This window comes from Molossus molossus, unplaced genomic scaffold, assembly GCF_014108415.1.
Source record: "Molossus molossus isolate mMolMol1 unplaced genomic scaffold, mMolMol1.p scaffold_m16_p_2, whole genome shotgun sequence".
NCBI lineage: Eukaryota > Metazoa > Chordata > Mammalia > Chiroptera > Molossidae > Molossus > Molossus molossus.
In genome coordinates, this window is record NW_023425355.1 from 34,141,160 (window position 1) to 34,157,154 (window position 15,995).

The window sequence follows — 15,995 nt, forward strand, 5'->3', positions numbered from 1 at the left end:
CCCTCTGCAACTTTCGTAGTGCTTTTCCTGTCATAAACCCGAGCATGCTCAATCTATCTGCTGTCTGCACATGGTCCAGTTTTCCTTTACCTCCTCCTCACTCAGATCAACACATTCCTACCTCTCTCGGCCTCTCCCTTTTACTGTGACTTTACCAGACATTACCTGCCTCTCAGGAGTTCAGTAAGCTTGGTGTAACCTAAGAGGGTAGTCTGGTGCAGCTGGTGGAGTAAAAGTCCAACCTAGGGCCTCTGGAACTATCAACCTCTCATCAGGCAGTCTGATTCTGGTCTGTAGCCAATTTTCCTTGTCCCATCAGAGAGTCTGGATTAGGGCTACACGTTCAGGCTGTTGGGTGACGTTTTCCTACTCACTGACTGAGACCATTTGACAGGGTTTAGAGTTCTTGCTGCTGCCCCAGCACACCTGATTCAGGTAGACTGGCAGGGTTGATGGCCAAAGTCATGTAGAACTTGATGTGGTGCTGGCCTGGAGTTGCAGTGGCCAGCAATTGGAACAGTCACCGGACAAGAACATGTCTGAAGAGGGGATATGGGCACTCCGGCATGATCAGAAACAAATGAGTTCCAGTATTTCTCCCAAGGTCCATAGTCCTTTTTGACGTTTAGGGTTAGGTTAGGGGCCCATTGTCCAAGTTAGGATTGAGTCTGCTGCACCAGTATATACTAGGAAACTAACTAGTTTGTCCCCTCCTGTCTGCTAATTCTTTGCTCTCATGGACTCAGTCCCAAGAAGCCCTGGACCTATCATATTTCTAAGGTAAAAAATTTTACTTTGTTCCTCCACCTGACTTTGCCCTAGTCTTTTCAATCCCTAATCGGGACCTAGGCCTGCCATCCAGACCCTTCCTAGGGCGATCCTATTCTGTGTATACTGTTTCCCTTAAGGCTTCTTCTACTACCTTTGTTAATTCAACCCATTGGGCCAATAGGCCAAACAGGAGAACATGGTAAAAAGTATCGAAGGAAGCCCTCCCCCAAAAGTATTTGAGTCCCACAGAGGGCAGAGGAATGGGAAAATTTTCTGTGACCCCATGTTTTCAAAGGGCACAGGAAGAAGAATGATATCCCAGCAAGTATGTTTACACGGGGCGGTGTGTTTATTAACTCTCCAAGAGCACTTCACAACCATGCCTGGGATCCCTATATTCAAACCACCAAAGTTCAGAGAAGCCTGTTGGAATGTAGTTGCTTCCAAGCCTGTGGAGGCGGACAGAGGAGCCCCTTGGGCTAGCAGCAAAGGTACACACCCCTTTCGTGGACTGAATGAGCACTCGGCCCTCCCTGAGGAGCCCTGTGGCCACCAGGTGAGTGCCTGTGTATGCATCCCCACGCCACCCCTGTTTCCCAAGACCAGGGGCTCCCCACACCCACCACAGTCTCAAAGTGCAGTGTCAAACAGGTAGCACAGAGTGGCCTACTGGAAGGGATGACCCTTGAATCAGTAATTATTCTGCTAACATCCTCTAGCAACCGAGCTATAAAATCTTGATATGGCATTTCAGGTCCTTATCTGATGGATGCATGGTCTAGCAAATTTTCCCCTTTGTTGGGAGCTCTTTCCAGGCCTTCAAAGCACAAAGATTAATCTCAGCTGTAATGGTCAATGGTGGGGCAGTCTCTAAGGACTCATAGCCCTTCTTTGCTTTCCTCAAGTCTTTCACTACACCTGGCTTTCCCACCTTATTAGTCTCTAACTAGGGCCCAAAGAGGAAATGTTTGCACCAGAATCTTGTTCGGTTTTATGCTCTATGTCTGCCTTGCAGGCACTGCCTTACTTCTGCCCAGGTTGCTCTTGGGGCCCAATTTGGGGCCCACAACCAGTATTTGTGCCCAATCAGAACCTTCCTCAAGAAAGTTTCTAACTGCAACCCAATGAGGTCTTCTGGGCATTAGGGTTGCTAACTATGATTAGACTAACAGTAACAAAGGTGAGGGAGACACAGTGGGAAAGTAGACAAGGACAAAAACAAGGGAAGAAACCCAAGACAGAAACTTCTGCTTACAAACATCGTGGAGCAAGGACACTCACACTCACAATTACATTCACAGAGTCACACTCAGACACCGTTTACATTTTCTTTCAGAAATTTTCTATCCTGAGAGGTGCCTCAGGATAGGAGGGTGATCCGTTCCCCTTCTTCCCCAGTGGTGGGTCTGAACCAAATTTGCCATATTTGAATCATAATTTGCCAGATTTGAACTGACCCCTAACATTTTGCGGCATTCCCAGGAGAAGAGAGTCAATGTTGCATCTGGCCCTCTCACTCTCATCCAGGTAGACAGGCCACCCAGAATATGCCTCCAGAGTCATTAAGTAGGTCTTCTTTCATTTTTGGGGGGATGTCTTTGCGTCTCCCAGCCACTCTTCAGAAACCCAAGTAGGATCTTCAGGGCCCTGGAACTGAGGGGGCACCTCCCTCAGATCTATAGCGGTCCAGCAGCCGTTTCGGGAAAGGCAGCCCGTCCTAGGCATCTAGCCCTTGGTATAGCAAAACACCAGGGTTTCTTGCTGTGGCCTCCCATTGTTGTATCTACTACTCCGGGGGTTCATAGCATAGGTAAGAAGCGTAAAATATCTACCCTAGAATGGGTGAAGATTTTACGTGTGAAAGCCAAGAAATATTCTCGGGGGAAAGAGAAGCCCCCATTCTAGTTAGCGTTTTCTCAGAACATTGTTTCAATTGCTTGAGGCTTCCCCAGGTAACCCAGGAAAGGATTTAAGAGAGGGGCCCTGGGACTGAGCCTGGGACAGAGTGTGAGTTTTATAATCAGTGTCCAAGATCAGCTGTGTCATATGATGAGTCAGGTTGAAGGGCAGGCCCTTCCTGTTCGTGGTAACATTTTATCCAGCCACCTGGGACCTGTAGGAGACAAAACACAAGCATGCCCCCACCGCCAGCCAGTAACTCTGCAGGGATTTGCCATTGAGGCCCTTGCTGTGGATCTGTATACTGGACTAAAGGCTTGGGCCCTGTAACAGAAGCCTTGTTTTGAAAATGTTACTCTGCAGATGCAGTGCCAAACCCATGTCGATTTAAAAAAAAAAAAAAATTAACAGATAGATTGCCAGGGAAAGCTGATTTACAGGGGGTTGTCACATACTCCACCCCTTTTGAACATGCTCATGCTATTTTTGCAATAGGATGATCATGTTCAACAATAGCTTGTCTTGTAGGGTTAGAGGGGATCCCGGGTTTATGTCTAATGCTCCATTGCAGGAGAAATAATTTAATGCTTTGAGATGTATAGGCTGGCCCACTATGTGTTTTAACTTCCAGTGGCAACCCCATATGTGCCAACCTGGACAGCCAGTGACCTTTAATGTCTTTAGCTTTTGCTCTGGGAGCAGTGGTTGCATGCAGAAAATTTGAATGGGTATCCTTAGTGGCATGTGCCCACTGAAATCGACCAAATGATGGAATTTATGTTACATCAGTTTGCCAAAAGGCACTTGGAAGTAAACCCCGAGGATTGACTCGGGCTGATGTTGGAGTCCCTCCAGAATGTTGGCAATCTGGGCAGGTTTTAATAATATCCTGAGCTTCTGAGAGGGTCGAATGAAATGTTTTAATGAGGGCGGGAGCATTTGGTGAAAGAAGCATGGGCACACTGCGCTTGCTGAAAACCAAGAGTTGTTGCTATGATGACATCCGCCTCTTGATTTCCTTGTGTTAAAGGTCCGGGGAGCGTGGAATGAGATCGATTGTGAGTTGAAAAATTGGACGATTCAGCCCTGGCCGCTTTGTTTCACCAGTTAGAGTGTCGGCCTGCAGTCCAGAGAGACCTAGGTTAAGTTCCCGCAAAGGCACCTACCTCAGTTGCTGTGTGTACCCCGCCCTGGTTGGTCGTGCGGGAGGCAACCACTGGATGTGTCCCTTTCACATCGATATCCCCCTTTCGCTCCCTCTTTGTCTATCTGAACAACAACATGAAAACTAGGATGATCCCGTTGGTCTATTAAAGCTTGCAGAGGCAAAAATAAGGTTAATAGATGTTCATCAGTTAAAGGCTTTTTTCAATTCTTTGTAGCACTTCACATACTGTGAATCACTAACTATATTTAAGGGCTCTTTTGTAAAATGTTGAAAGGCTAATGTAGCAGCCCATAATTTAGCACGCTGAGTTGACCCAGGCTCAAGGCTGCTGATATTTTTCCAATTCTCATTTTCCTTGCAGGCTACTCCTGCTTTTTTATTTACCTGATCCGTCAATGAATAAAGTTCTAGCCCCAGGTAATGGGGTATTACTGATATTTTTGCACCAACTGAAGGAGTAACTGAGGAGTATTTGGCAATAACATATTTGCTGGAAGAGTGTAATTAATTTCCCCAATGAAATCTGCTGGAGGTATTTAAAAGTCTATTGCCTGGGAAATCAAAGTGGTAAATTGTTCCTGAGTAAGGGGCAAATGTAGAAACTGAGTGTCATACCTGTCAGCTCTTGTGTTCTTTTTCTACCTTATAGCCAAAGGTATAAGATTTGCTAACTATTCCACAAATGGAGTTATGGTTTTAGATGGGGTAGCTGGTAGAAAGATCCATTCAAGATATTTTATTTCAGGTGTTAATTGTCCTATTAATGCTGTAGGATATGGCGCAGTTGGATAAACAAATAATCTAATAGGGTTTTTTAATGACCAACGATGAGCTTGTCTGGTTTGTATTTGAGTAGTTACTTCTTTAAGTTCCTGTTGTGCCTCTATAGATAGAGTTCTAGGTGAATTTAATGCTGGATCACCCTTGAGAGTATTAAATAAATGAGTTAACTGTTGAGTAGTGATACCAAGCATAGGTCAAAGCCAATTGATGGCTCTCAGTAATTTTTGTTATTCATTTAAAGTTGTCATTTTGACTGGAATGGTAAGTTTCTGGGGGTGGAATAGTTCTTGCCCCTAATAGCCACCCTAAGTATTGCCAAGGTTCTAATTGCTGTACCTTGTCTGGAGCTATTTGTAATCTTGCCTCTTTTAAAGTCTCCTGAAGCATTACATAGGCCTGATTTAATTTTGGGGGGGTAGAGGCAGCCAATAAAATATCATGTATATAATGGTAAAGATAAATGGCAGGAAATAGTTTCCTTACTGGCTCAATAGCATGATGAACATAGTATTGACAAATTATTGGATTATTTATCATTCCTTGGGGTAGTACCTTCCATTGAAACCATTGCATAGATTTACTATTGTTAATGGAGGGAACAGAAAAGGCAAATTTCTCTCTATCTATAAGAACCAAAGGGATAGTGAAAAAACAATCTTTAAGATCTATAACAATTACATGCCAACTTTCAGGAATCATTGTAGGATTGGGGACCCCAGGTTGTAATGCTCTCATAGGTTTTATAATAGCATTGATTGCTCTCAAATCATGTAGTAATCTCCATTTTCCACCCTTTTTTTTTTGGAATTACAAAAATGGGAGTGTTCCAGGGACTGACTGAAGGTTCTATATGACCTGCTTCTAATTGTTCTTTCACTAAAATGTTTGCATGCAACAATTTTTCCCCTTTTAAGGGCCACTAATCAACCTATACTAGTTCTGTTGTTTTCTAGGCCAATGAAAGGAGGGGAATTTTACCAGTGACCCCTAGCCAAAAGGCTGGGTTTGAATAACCATTTCCCATTGAGAGAGAGGATTCCTTCCCCACAAATTTAGGGGAGACTTCATGACATAAGGTTGAATCCATCCTTTTTGTCCATCTAGACCTGTACAGGAAAGGGAGTGAGTACTTTGTTGAGGAGCTTGAGTTCCTCCCACTCCTGTAATTATTAGGGGTACCAGGGCTTTAGGCCATTCCTTATGCCATTCCCGTGTTGTTATAATAGAAATGTCTGCTCCTGTATCCACTAATCCTGAAAATAGTTGCCCTTGTATATTAATGGAGAGCAAGGGCTTTTTGGTGTTAATAGCTGCAGTCCGGAGAACATCACACTGACCAGTGCTCCCAAACCCTGCATTCCCTCTAATTATGGAGTTGGCTCCAGGAACCCAGAAGGATAAGAGAAGAAGTTGAGCTATTCAGGTTCCCAGTGTGGATACATGAAAGTGCACAGCCTTAAGCATTAGTGTAATTTCTCCTTTAAAATCTGAGTCAGTTACCCGTGTCACCACCTGTAATCCTTTCATTGTTAAATTAGATCTTCCCATCACTAAACCCACTTTCTTCTCTGACAGGGGGCCATGCACTCCTGTAGGCACTCAACAAATATCATCAGACTCATTAAGAGTTAATTCTGTGTTAGTGATAAGATCCAGGCCAGCACTTCCAGCTGTGGAGGCTCCGAGGCCTCCAACCCTCCCTTTGACTGACTGAAAGATCCTGAGGCTGGGGGACCCAGGGAGTGGTGTGGGCACCAGGTCTGAAGCCCTTCTTCCCATTTCCTGAAAAGGCATTTCCACATTTGCCATATTTAGACTTACACTGACTGGCCCAGTGCAGGCTTTTGCCACATCGAGGACAAGGCTGCGTAGGACGGCCAGGGGTTCTGCCATTTTCTTTTCTACAGTCCTTTTGAAAATGTCCTGGTTTGCCACAATTGAAACATAATGTAGGCCCTTGTTGTTTTTTACTGAATTCTCTTATTGGCAACGTCACAAGAACAGGGGCTAAAGCTCTAGACCTATGAATTTCTGTCCCTGCATTTTGACATGATTGTATATATTCTTCTATATATGAGGTTTTTTCCCTTAATGGAGTAAGCACAGTTCAACAATCTGCATTAACATTCTCACAGGCGATTGTAATAGCAATGTACCAGCTGCTTCTGCATTATCAACTGTTTACTTATACTGCTTCCAATCTATCAATGAAAGACACATAAGATTTCTGTGTTTCTTGAGTAATGGTAGCCTAAGGGCCTGTGTCTCCTCCAGATGCTGGAATCTTCTGCCAAGGTTTAGTAGCTACATCAGAGGACTGATGAAACAATCGAGCATCTTTCCTTGTCTGTACGTGGAAATCCAAATTGCTTCCTTGTCCTAGTAGCATATCTTGTCCAACAGGAATCCCTGATTCACAATTATCCAATGCCTTTCATGAGGCTCTCTCCTGATATTCTAATTTGCACATGGCGATTTGGGCAGCATCAACACAGTTTTGGCTAGTGCTGTCCAATTCCAGGGAGTCATCAGATAACTATCAGCTATTTCTTTCAAAAGTTCTCTCATAAAGGAACTCTTCAAACCATTTTCCTTTAAGCTTTTCCTGAATTCTTTAAAAACCTGATAAAGCAAACATTCGTACACCGGTTGTTGACCTGGCTGGGAGAGCCCCAAAGCCGCCCACTTTCCTGGCTTCTTTAATACAGCCCTCCATTGCTGGGTGTGGTGAGGCTAAGAAATTCTTCACAAAAGGAAAAGTTTCCTTTGGCAACCATGTTGGAGCTGTCGGCTCCAGAGTATCCTCTGATGAGGAGGTTGGAGCCGCCTTGCTGCTGGGACTGATCTCCTGAGTCACATGCTGTGAATCTATAAGTACTGACCCCATACTGTCATACTGAAATGGAAACCCCTCCGGACACTAGATATGCTGGCAGCTGTCCCAAACCCGGGCACCATGGCTCAAGAAAACTTTTTCTCGAGTGAAGTTTACTTTGGATCCAGATTGCTAATTCCCTTTCGCATACCGTTACATTGCTGGTCCTGTCGAGTCTCGCCACTGCATCACCACTTGCTGGTTGCTTTGAATCCCACCGCTGCATCACCACTTGCTGGTTGCATCAAATCTCGCCACTGCATACCCAAATCACGTAGAGGTCACCACTTGCTCGCTCTCAGCCTCACAGGATCAGTGCAATGTTGTGAAGGACAAACACATGCTATGTGAACATATAGTAAAAATTTTTTGATTAAGCAAGGAAGGAGCTATACATCAGCCAGAGTTAACCCATTGTATAGTTAATTCACCCCTCGTGCGTAAAGGCTAACCATAGATATCTGCTTCTGTATGTGCTTACTTGCTCACAAACCTTTAGCCCAAATTTCTTAACAGGGGCTAAAACAACTATATAAGCAACCCTCCCCCTGAGCCCAGGGCTGATCTCTCCTCTGTGTAGGATGTGACAGTCACCGTGCAGCTAATAAAGCTCTCTTAATTTGAACCCAGTTCAGAGTCTGAGTCTGGTCTGTCTCATTGGTCTACAACAATGCAAGGAAACTACAAGCACACACTGCTTGGAGTGAGGGGGAGCTTTGCAAAGTTTGAGCAAATGCTCTCGATCTCTGGATACAGTCCCATTTATTTGCATATTGGTACCCCCAGGTCACAAGTGGATTTAAGTAAATTATTTCCTTGAGATGGCATTATTGCATACACCCTAGCTTTGTCTCTTGCTCTTTACAGAAAGAGAACTTGAAGCTAAAAGATAACAAACCCTTATTCACATGCAAATAAAACACCCAATACACCTGGGTGGGCCAGGTTTGCCCCCCAGGTTTGGATTCTGAGAATGCATTAACACAAGGTTGAGAGTGCTTAACACAAGGTTAAAAAGTCCATCTTCCAACCCCCAATGGCACATGCCTCCAGCTGCCTTTGTCTGCCAGCTGCCTGATAGACTCAGTTACTGAAAGAATCTCTGGCAGTAATGAGGAAGGTTCTCAGTGAATTACCAGGTAGGGGCAAGTGGTACTCAACAGACTGATATAGGCTCAAACTTGGTGCCAGTGCTGGGTCAGTGGCCACTCATCATATGTCTCAGGGTATACCAAGTCTACCTGCCACCTGATTGGTGCCTACAGAAATTTATAGTGGGATGGGGTTTCAGGGAGTCATCAGAGTGAGACAAGCAGAGTTTATCAGGCACAAACAGACAAAGATTTGGTCATGTGAAGAGAGGGCTCTGCACTGTTCAGATGTATGTAGGGAAAATGGCCCTTGTCCTAGAGCCATACAATGCACTCTGACCAAGATTCTGCCAGGAGCCCAAGCTCAACAGGGTGAGGCTGCAGGGAGTCAGGAGGGTGGGGCTAGTGGATCTCCCATGAAGGAGGATAGGATTTATTTAGAGAGTAGCACCTCTAGAACTCTATTTATACATATTTTTTAAATTTACAATTGTAATAAAGTAAGCTGTAATGCACAGGCATGTACTGGCCCACATGCTTTATATTGCAAAAATACTATTGCCTACTTTAAGCTTCTTACAAGGAATTCCATTTTTCCCATTATTTATTTGATATGTATTACCCTCAAAATCTATAGCTTTTGTCCTTTCCATTCCAGCTCTGAAATCACCAGATGTCTAATATTTCAAGTCTTTAAGCTCATTTTAGATAAGTCTTCATAATTTACCTTAACCTTAGGTTGTTTTTCTTTTTTCTTTGTCTTTGGAAACCATATGCCACATCATCTCAGATAGTTAGATAGGTAGATAATCAACTTCTATCAAAAAGAGGATTAATTAAGTCAGAGAGATGAGATTTTGTATTGTGATAAAATAGACATAATAAAAAATTTGCCATTAGTGATATTTAGCACATTCACAGTGTTGTGCAGCCATCACCAATATATAATTCCAGAATATATTCATCAACCCAAAGGAAATCCATGCTCAATTAACAGTCACTCCTTCTTTCTCCCTCCCCAGCCTCTGGCAACCACCTGTTTTGAGTCTCTATGGATTTGCCTATTCTGGATATTTCACATAAAATAATTCCTACAATAGGTGGCTTTTTAGGCCTGACTTCTTTCACTTGTCTTAATGTTTTTAAGGTTCATCCACATAATAGTTCCTCATTCTTTTTCATAGCTAAATAATATTCTATTCTATGGATATACCACATTTGGGTTATCCATTCATCAGTTGATATTCATTTGGGTGGTTTTGTCTTTTGGCTATTGTGAATACTGCTGGTGTGAACAAAAACATTATGTACATGTTTTTGCTTGAACACCTGCTTTTAATTCTCTTGGGTATATACTCAGCAGTGGAATTACTGGATCATGTGGTAAGTGAAATGAGACTTTTTAAGTGAAAACCTACCAAACTAATAAATATTCCCATTTTATGTGTAGTGGCCATATTGTTATTTCTCTTTTATTATGTTAACAACTTCTCTGGACTCCTGCACTTCTCTAGGAAATGTGGTATGGGAGTTTATGACAGGAGACTACCAGATGGCATCATCAATCCACACATAACATGAGAACTTACCATTTTTTTTATACAAAGGGCCCACTGATATAAAGGCAGTTAAAAGTCTCCAACTTGAGCAAGTGTACTGCAATGCACCTTCAGACAATGAAGGTTACAGGCAAGTTACCAAAGTATTTCTGTAGAGCCTTGGAGTTTGATAGGCCTCAGTCAAATCACAAACCATTGCTCTTGGGCCACTCACTAAACTTCACTGTATTTCAGTTTTTCCATCTGTAAAACTGGGGTAATAATCCCTTCTTTTCAAGATTGCTATGAGGAAATGGCATAGCCTGGCACATAGTTGGCACTTAATAAATATTAGTTCTCATTTCCCTATGTTTTCTAACACTCTTCAAATTAACTATTCTTCAAGACAATAGTATTTTTCTTCTCTTTTTCTCTTTCAGGTTAAAATTAAACTGCCAAATACAAATCCTTCTGAAATTAAAATTAATGTCCAGGAAACGATTCTTGATCTTCGTACTCCTGATAAGTGAGTAAAACTTAGAACTAGAATAATGTATTAAAATATGAATGAATCCTCAGTCAATATTTTTTAATGTACATAGTTATTTTGTATCACCCCTAAAGTCTGAAGAAAAGTTAAAAAGTCAGCTAATCATTCATGTCTTCGATCTACATAATATAAACATAAATGTATTTGGAAATACTTAAATTTTGTCTATTGTGCATTTATATATTTGGAGTAGGTTGATGTCTCCAAAACACAGTCTTTGACATTCAGATACAGTTGGCTTATCTGTCAGGAAAAATAGCTATAGGTGAAAATTCCTTAAGTTGTAGGTCTTGCATGTGTTTTTGATTTTTTTGAGAGGGGTTGTTTTGTTTCTATAGTGGTAGCATAAGAGAAGCAATATATTTAAACTTTTTGGATATGGTGGGGGCTCTATGACTAAATTTGATTATATTCAACTAAAAATCCACAAAAATTCTTTTTTCTTAAATTCTCACTTGAGGATATGTTTAGAGAGGAGAAAGAAAAGAGAGAAAAAGAGAGAAACATCGATGTGAGAGAGAAACATCAATTAGTTTCCTCCAGTGTGCAACCCGACAAGGGAATTAAACCTGTAACCTAGTATGTACCATGACCAGGAATCAAACTCGCATCCTTTTGGTGTACTGGACAATGTTCCAACCAACTGAGCTACCTTGCCAGAGCAACACAAATTTTTGTCATCAATTACTTAAAACAGAAATTCTAAAAGCTAATTCATCACTAGATCCTTAAATTTTGTGAATACATTTTAAAGTAATACAGATGACAGTGGATTTACTCAATTAAATACTTTGATATTTTCAAAATTGTCTTGTTATTACACAGGTTCAAATCATGTTCACAAAACTGAATACATACAGTAAAAATGTTATAAAGTCTTTATCCTGAAGCCTGTATGAATCAGTCCTGTTTCTCAAAACTAACTCTATAAAGAGGGAATCAATGGAACCTGGTGTGTTCTAGATAAAATGTCTAAATATCTCACTGCATTGTTCACTTTTCATATGAATGTATAGCAGTAAACACATTTTGGTTGACTGCAGTGGTTCTTTTTCTATAACTCATCAATATCTCAAATTGTGTGTGAGGAGCATTCTCTTCATTCCATTATTAGTACCTATAATTCTCCTTTGTTGCTCTTAGAGTTACAAAAATATACAAAGTAGATCCTTCACACAAAGGACTCATATGTATAAACAATACAGTGTTCATACATAGCTTAACCTCGATTTCTACAATAGATGCATTTAACACAAAATGATCTACAGATGAATACATATCAAATATTTTCTTGTTACTTATATAGTAATTTCAAAAATGTATTCTCATGATTATCTCACGCAATAAAATATATATTCACTATCTCTACCATTTACTTCAGGGAATATTGTAATTTTTTCATTGCATATTATGCACACATTTATTCTTGTACCCAACCTTTTCAAGGGAAGTTAGTTAAATGGACGATCAATCTTCCATGATATCTGTGCACTTGTTAAAAGTACACACATATCTACACAACGTGGAGTTAATTTCCATTTCCTTAGCAGTTCTTACAGTCTCCATCAATCTTTAGGCAGCTTCTCTGGCTATGCTGTCATTCCAGATATCTAGCAGAGCCCACTAAATGAAAGACTCAAACAGAGATACTTTTCCACATAAAATGTGGGCTGCATTAGGTCATTTGGATCATAATATATTTAAATATTAAATGATCAGTACAGATAAATACTTTCTCATAAGGAAAAAATCATTATAATTATGCAGGGAGGGATCGGGAGGAGGGTGTCAATGGGGGGAAAAGGAGAACTATCTGTAACAAAAAATAAATAAACTAATAACAATAAAAAAAAATAGAGGACAATAGGAAGAATTAAGGTTTTTATCTCTTTTCTTAAACACTGGAGTGTTCTTTGGAGCCATGCTATTATCTAATTTGTATTATTGAAAATGTGTCTTTTTTTTTAGTTTATTTATATTCACATTTACTTTCTTTAGTTTCTGACTTTGACACCCTATAAAGCTATGTTTACTTGCTTCAAGAAAGATAAGGGAGGACATTCAGAATTGTTCATATATCTATAAGGCAATGAACAAGTAGGAATTCATTTTCATTGTATTGACTACTAATATCAGTCAAATAATAATTAATTACATTGTAATTATTAATAATAGCCAGATATTTAACATTATACAACCAAAAGAAATAATTCAGTTTACTGAATTGTTTATTTATTAAAAACTGGTTGTTTTAGCATGTAGAGTCTCAACATAAAGTAGATGGAAAGGAGGAAAGATAGGGGAAATTGGGTAATTTCCCAGAATTTCCTGATGTCTTCATATGGTGTTTCATTATTTTTCAAAGTGAATTCTAAGAATATTAAAACAAATTCCTTCAATGTGATAATAAAAACATTCTAAAGACAAGTATAAGTTAATTTTAGTTGAGAGCTGCCTTAGATAATTCTCACCTTTACTGTGTTCGTTTAATTCAGATTAATTGTGAGTTGACTGATATTCAATGTCATTGATATCTAAAAAAAGTTTTCTAAATGAAATAGTGAATTGCAGCTCAGTAGCTATTTCAGCACTTTCTTTGAAAATAGTTATGTCTCCAATAGGAAACCTTAAAAAGGTCATGTCTGTTTTTAACACTGACATGTAAATAAAATTATTTATTAACTATATAAAATAAAAATTGTTATATGTAAATATGCACAGAGCAAGGCTGTTCTTTATGTAAATCTCTTGTAAGTAATATCAACTTGAATTCTCCAATATAAATGTAAGCATGCAAATCTCTAAAGTATAGTTCACTGTATAGATAATTTTTAAATTTTCACATATTATTGTTTGTATTGAAATAATTTCTAGTGAAAATTAGCACTGGATAAACATTTGATCAATTTTTAAACTGTAGCTTCTTAAAATACAAAGATCTTATCAATGTAAAAACAGAGGAATTTGGGTTTAAATGTTTGTTCATATTTTATAGTAATAATTTGAAATAGTATTCAAATATAATTTTGTGGTGACCAATTTGATTTTCACTTGTTTATTCACTCAACAAATATTTATAAAGTCTTCTGCTAGACACTGGGGGACACCAATATAAGATACATTCCAGTCCTTCAGTGGTTAAGTATTTGTGGAACTTCACTTTCTTTAAATATACATCTCAGTTCATATATGAGACAGTAAAACAGACAAGAAAAAAATACTTTCCTTCTCCTAAGAGCCTAAATAAGTCACACAGCTTGTATTGTTCAAAATTTTAGTATGTGAAGCCATACTGCTAAGAACTAGACATAAATGCAGGGATAGATGGATCATTCCAATGGCCACTAACTGTCTTTTTAAAATTTATTTCTCTTTGAACAGAGAAGTGCACATTGTCATTGGAACTCCTTGTTCAGCTGATTTATACTTGTATTTTAGTACAGTGAAGCTACCACCATTGAAATTTGCTTTCTTTTTAAAGTGAATATATTATCGTTTGTAGAATAAAGGATAAAGCAAATCTAATTCCAGCAAAATCTATATTGTTACCTTTTTTTTTTTTTAAGAGAGAGAAACATCGACGCAAAAGAGACACATCAAGTGGCTACTACCTGCACGACCCAACCAGGGCCGAAGACAACTGAGGCACATGCCCTTAGTGGGAACCGAACCCGGGTCTCGGAACCGCAGGGTGACGCTCTAACCACTGAGCAAAACCGCCCAGGGCTATCTTGTTACTTTTAAAAAGATGGACTCTAAATGTTTCTGCACCTACTTTTTTTTGAGATGTCAAATATTACAGGCTACCTTAAAATACATCATGATTTCATTACTTAAGGTGGTTTTTGCTCCTACCCCAAATGTCTGGAATGGAATAAGTGTCACAATATTACTCCTTCAGGTTCCATAGATGTGTGATAAATACTTTTAATGAGTCCAGTATCCTGAACTTAGGTCTGCAAATGAGTAAAGAAGCAATTAATTTTCAAGATTTTTGTTTTCAAATACTAGTTCTTTATGCAGTATTTAATAAGTACCCCTAAAAATACCAGATTCCTTTACTGATTTGGATTTTATACTTTGTAAAAGAGCTTTCCTGCCCACTGGTTTGGAAATACTTAAGCCTTCTCTATTGAGAATGTGAGGTAACAAGTGTTTCATGCATTTAATTGCCTTCAGATGTGCCAACCCCATGCATAATTTAGATTCATATTACTATGGCAGAATTATGGATGTCACATACCAACAATGCATCTAAAGCCTGAAGCTATACAGTAACTGAGCCATCCACTGCAAAATAAACCCAGCAATCCCTCACTGAGACTCTTTGTTAATGCATAGTAGAAAGAACCAGAAACAAGCAGAGAGAAGCACTCTCATTTACCTGGTATTGAAATTATTCCAGGCCTGAGTTTCACTGACTACACTTGCAATGGAAACTCAGCCTAAAGTTGTGTTAGCAGAATTCTTATAGAACCATTCCAGTTTTCAGATTTGTGTCAGCTAGCCACATTCCATGCACATATAAGTATGTTTGGCAACAGATCTATCCAACAAACTTAAAGTTGCACTGCTTCTATTTTTATGACTATAAACGTAGCCTGAGACTAGGTTTATATAATACAAAACGAGGCCAATTTAGAAAAAATATGGGGAAGTCAGAACCACTGCTTGGATTTTTAAGGCCAAAAAACTAATACCCAATTTGTGTTATATAGGCATACTTTTGATCCAGTACTTACACTTTTGAAATATTCTTTTTTGATTTCTAATGTTGTGATGGTATATCTTGCTTTCTGTTGCCTTATTAAAAGTGATGTCTTCTTGATATCACTTTAGGGAACTGATTTTATATTTTTGTTTTGTTTTGTTTTGTTTAGGAAACTGTTGTTGAACCTTCCTCATCCTGTGGATTGCAACAGTGCCAAAGCTGTCTATATCCTGGAAACTGAAACGCTTGAAGTCACCATAACTTTCAAACGAGAGTTGGATTTTGTTAATTTTTTCTAAAACTGCATGAGTAAGGAGGAACACAGCAGAATAGCCCTGATAAAAATTTTTAAAAATGGTTAATGTTTTCTATCTTCTCTTTATTATTTCAACATTCGCCAGAAAAAGCCTAAATTCAATTATACTGATAATCTGATAATTTACAGTCATTTCTGCTACTATAGTAGAAAATACCATTTTCTCAAACTAATAAGCTATTCCATTTCTATAGCGATGGATAGAATGTACAGGTTAAGCAATAGACTACTACATAGTCGATTAAATAAATGAGATATGACCATGAAAAGGTTGGTCTACTTATTTTAGTAGT

General features: G+C 39.4%; 1 protein-coding gene across 1 annotated transcript in view; it reads left to right on the plus strand.

Moving 5' to 3' along the window:
• Nucleotides 1-15,685, plus strand: part of DNAAF6 (dynein axonemal assembly factor 6) — a 59,318-nt gene extending 43,633 nt beyond the window's left edge. The window contains exons 6-7 of the mRNA XM_036271682.1: nt 10,566-10,651; nt 15,556-15,685. Of these exons, the coding sequence (XP_036127575.1) occupies nt 10,566-10,651; nt 15,556-15,685 (216 nt within the window). The remainder of the gene's footprint in view (nt 1-10,565; nt 10,652-15,555) is intronic.
• Nucleotides 15,686-15,995: the final 310 nt, after the last annotated feature.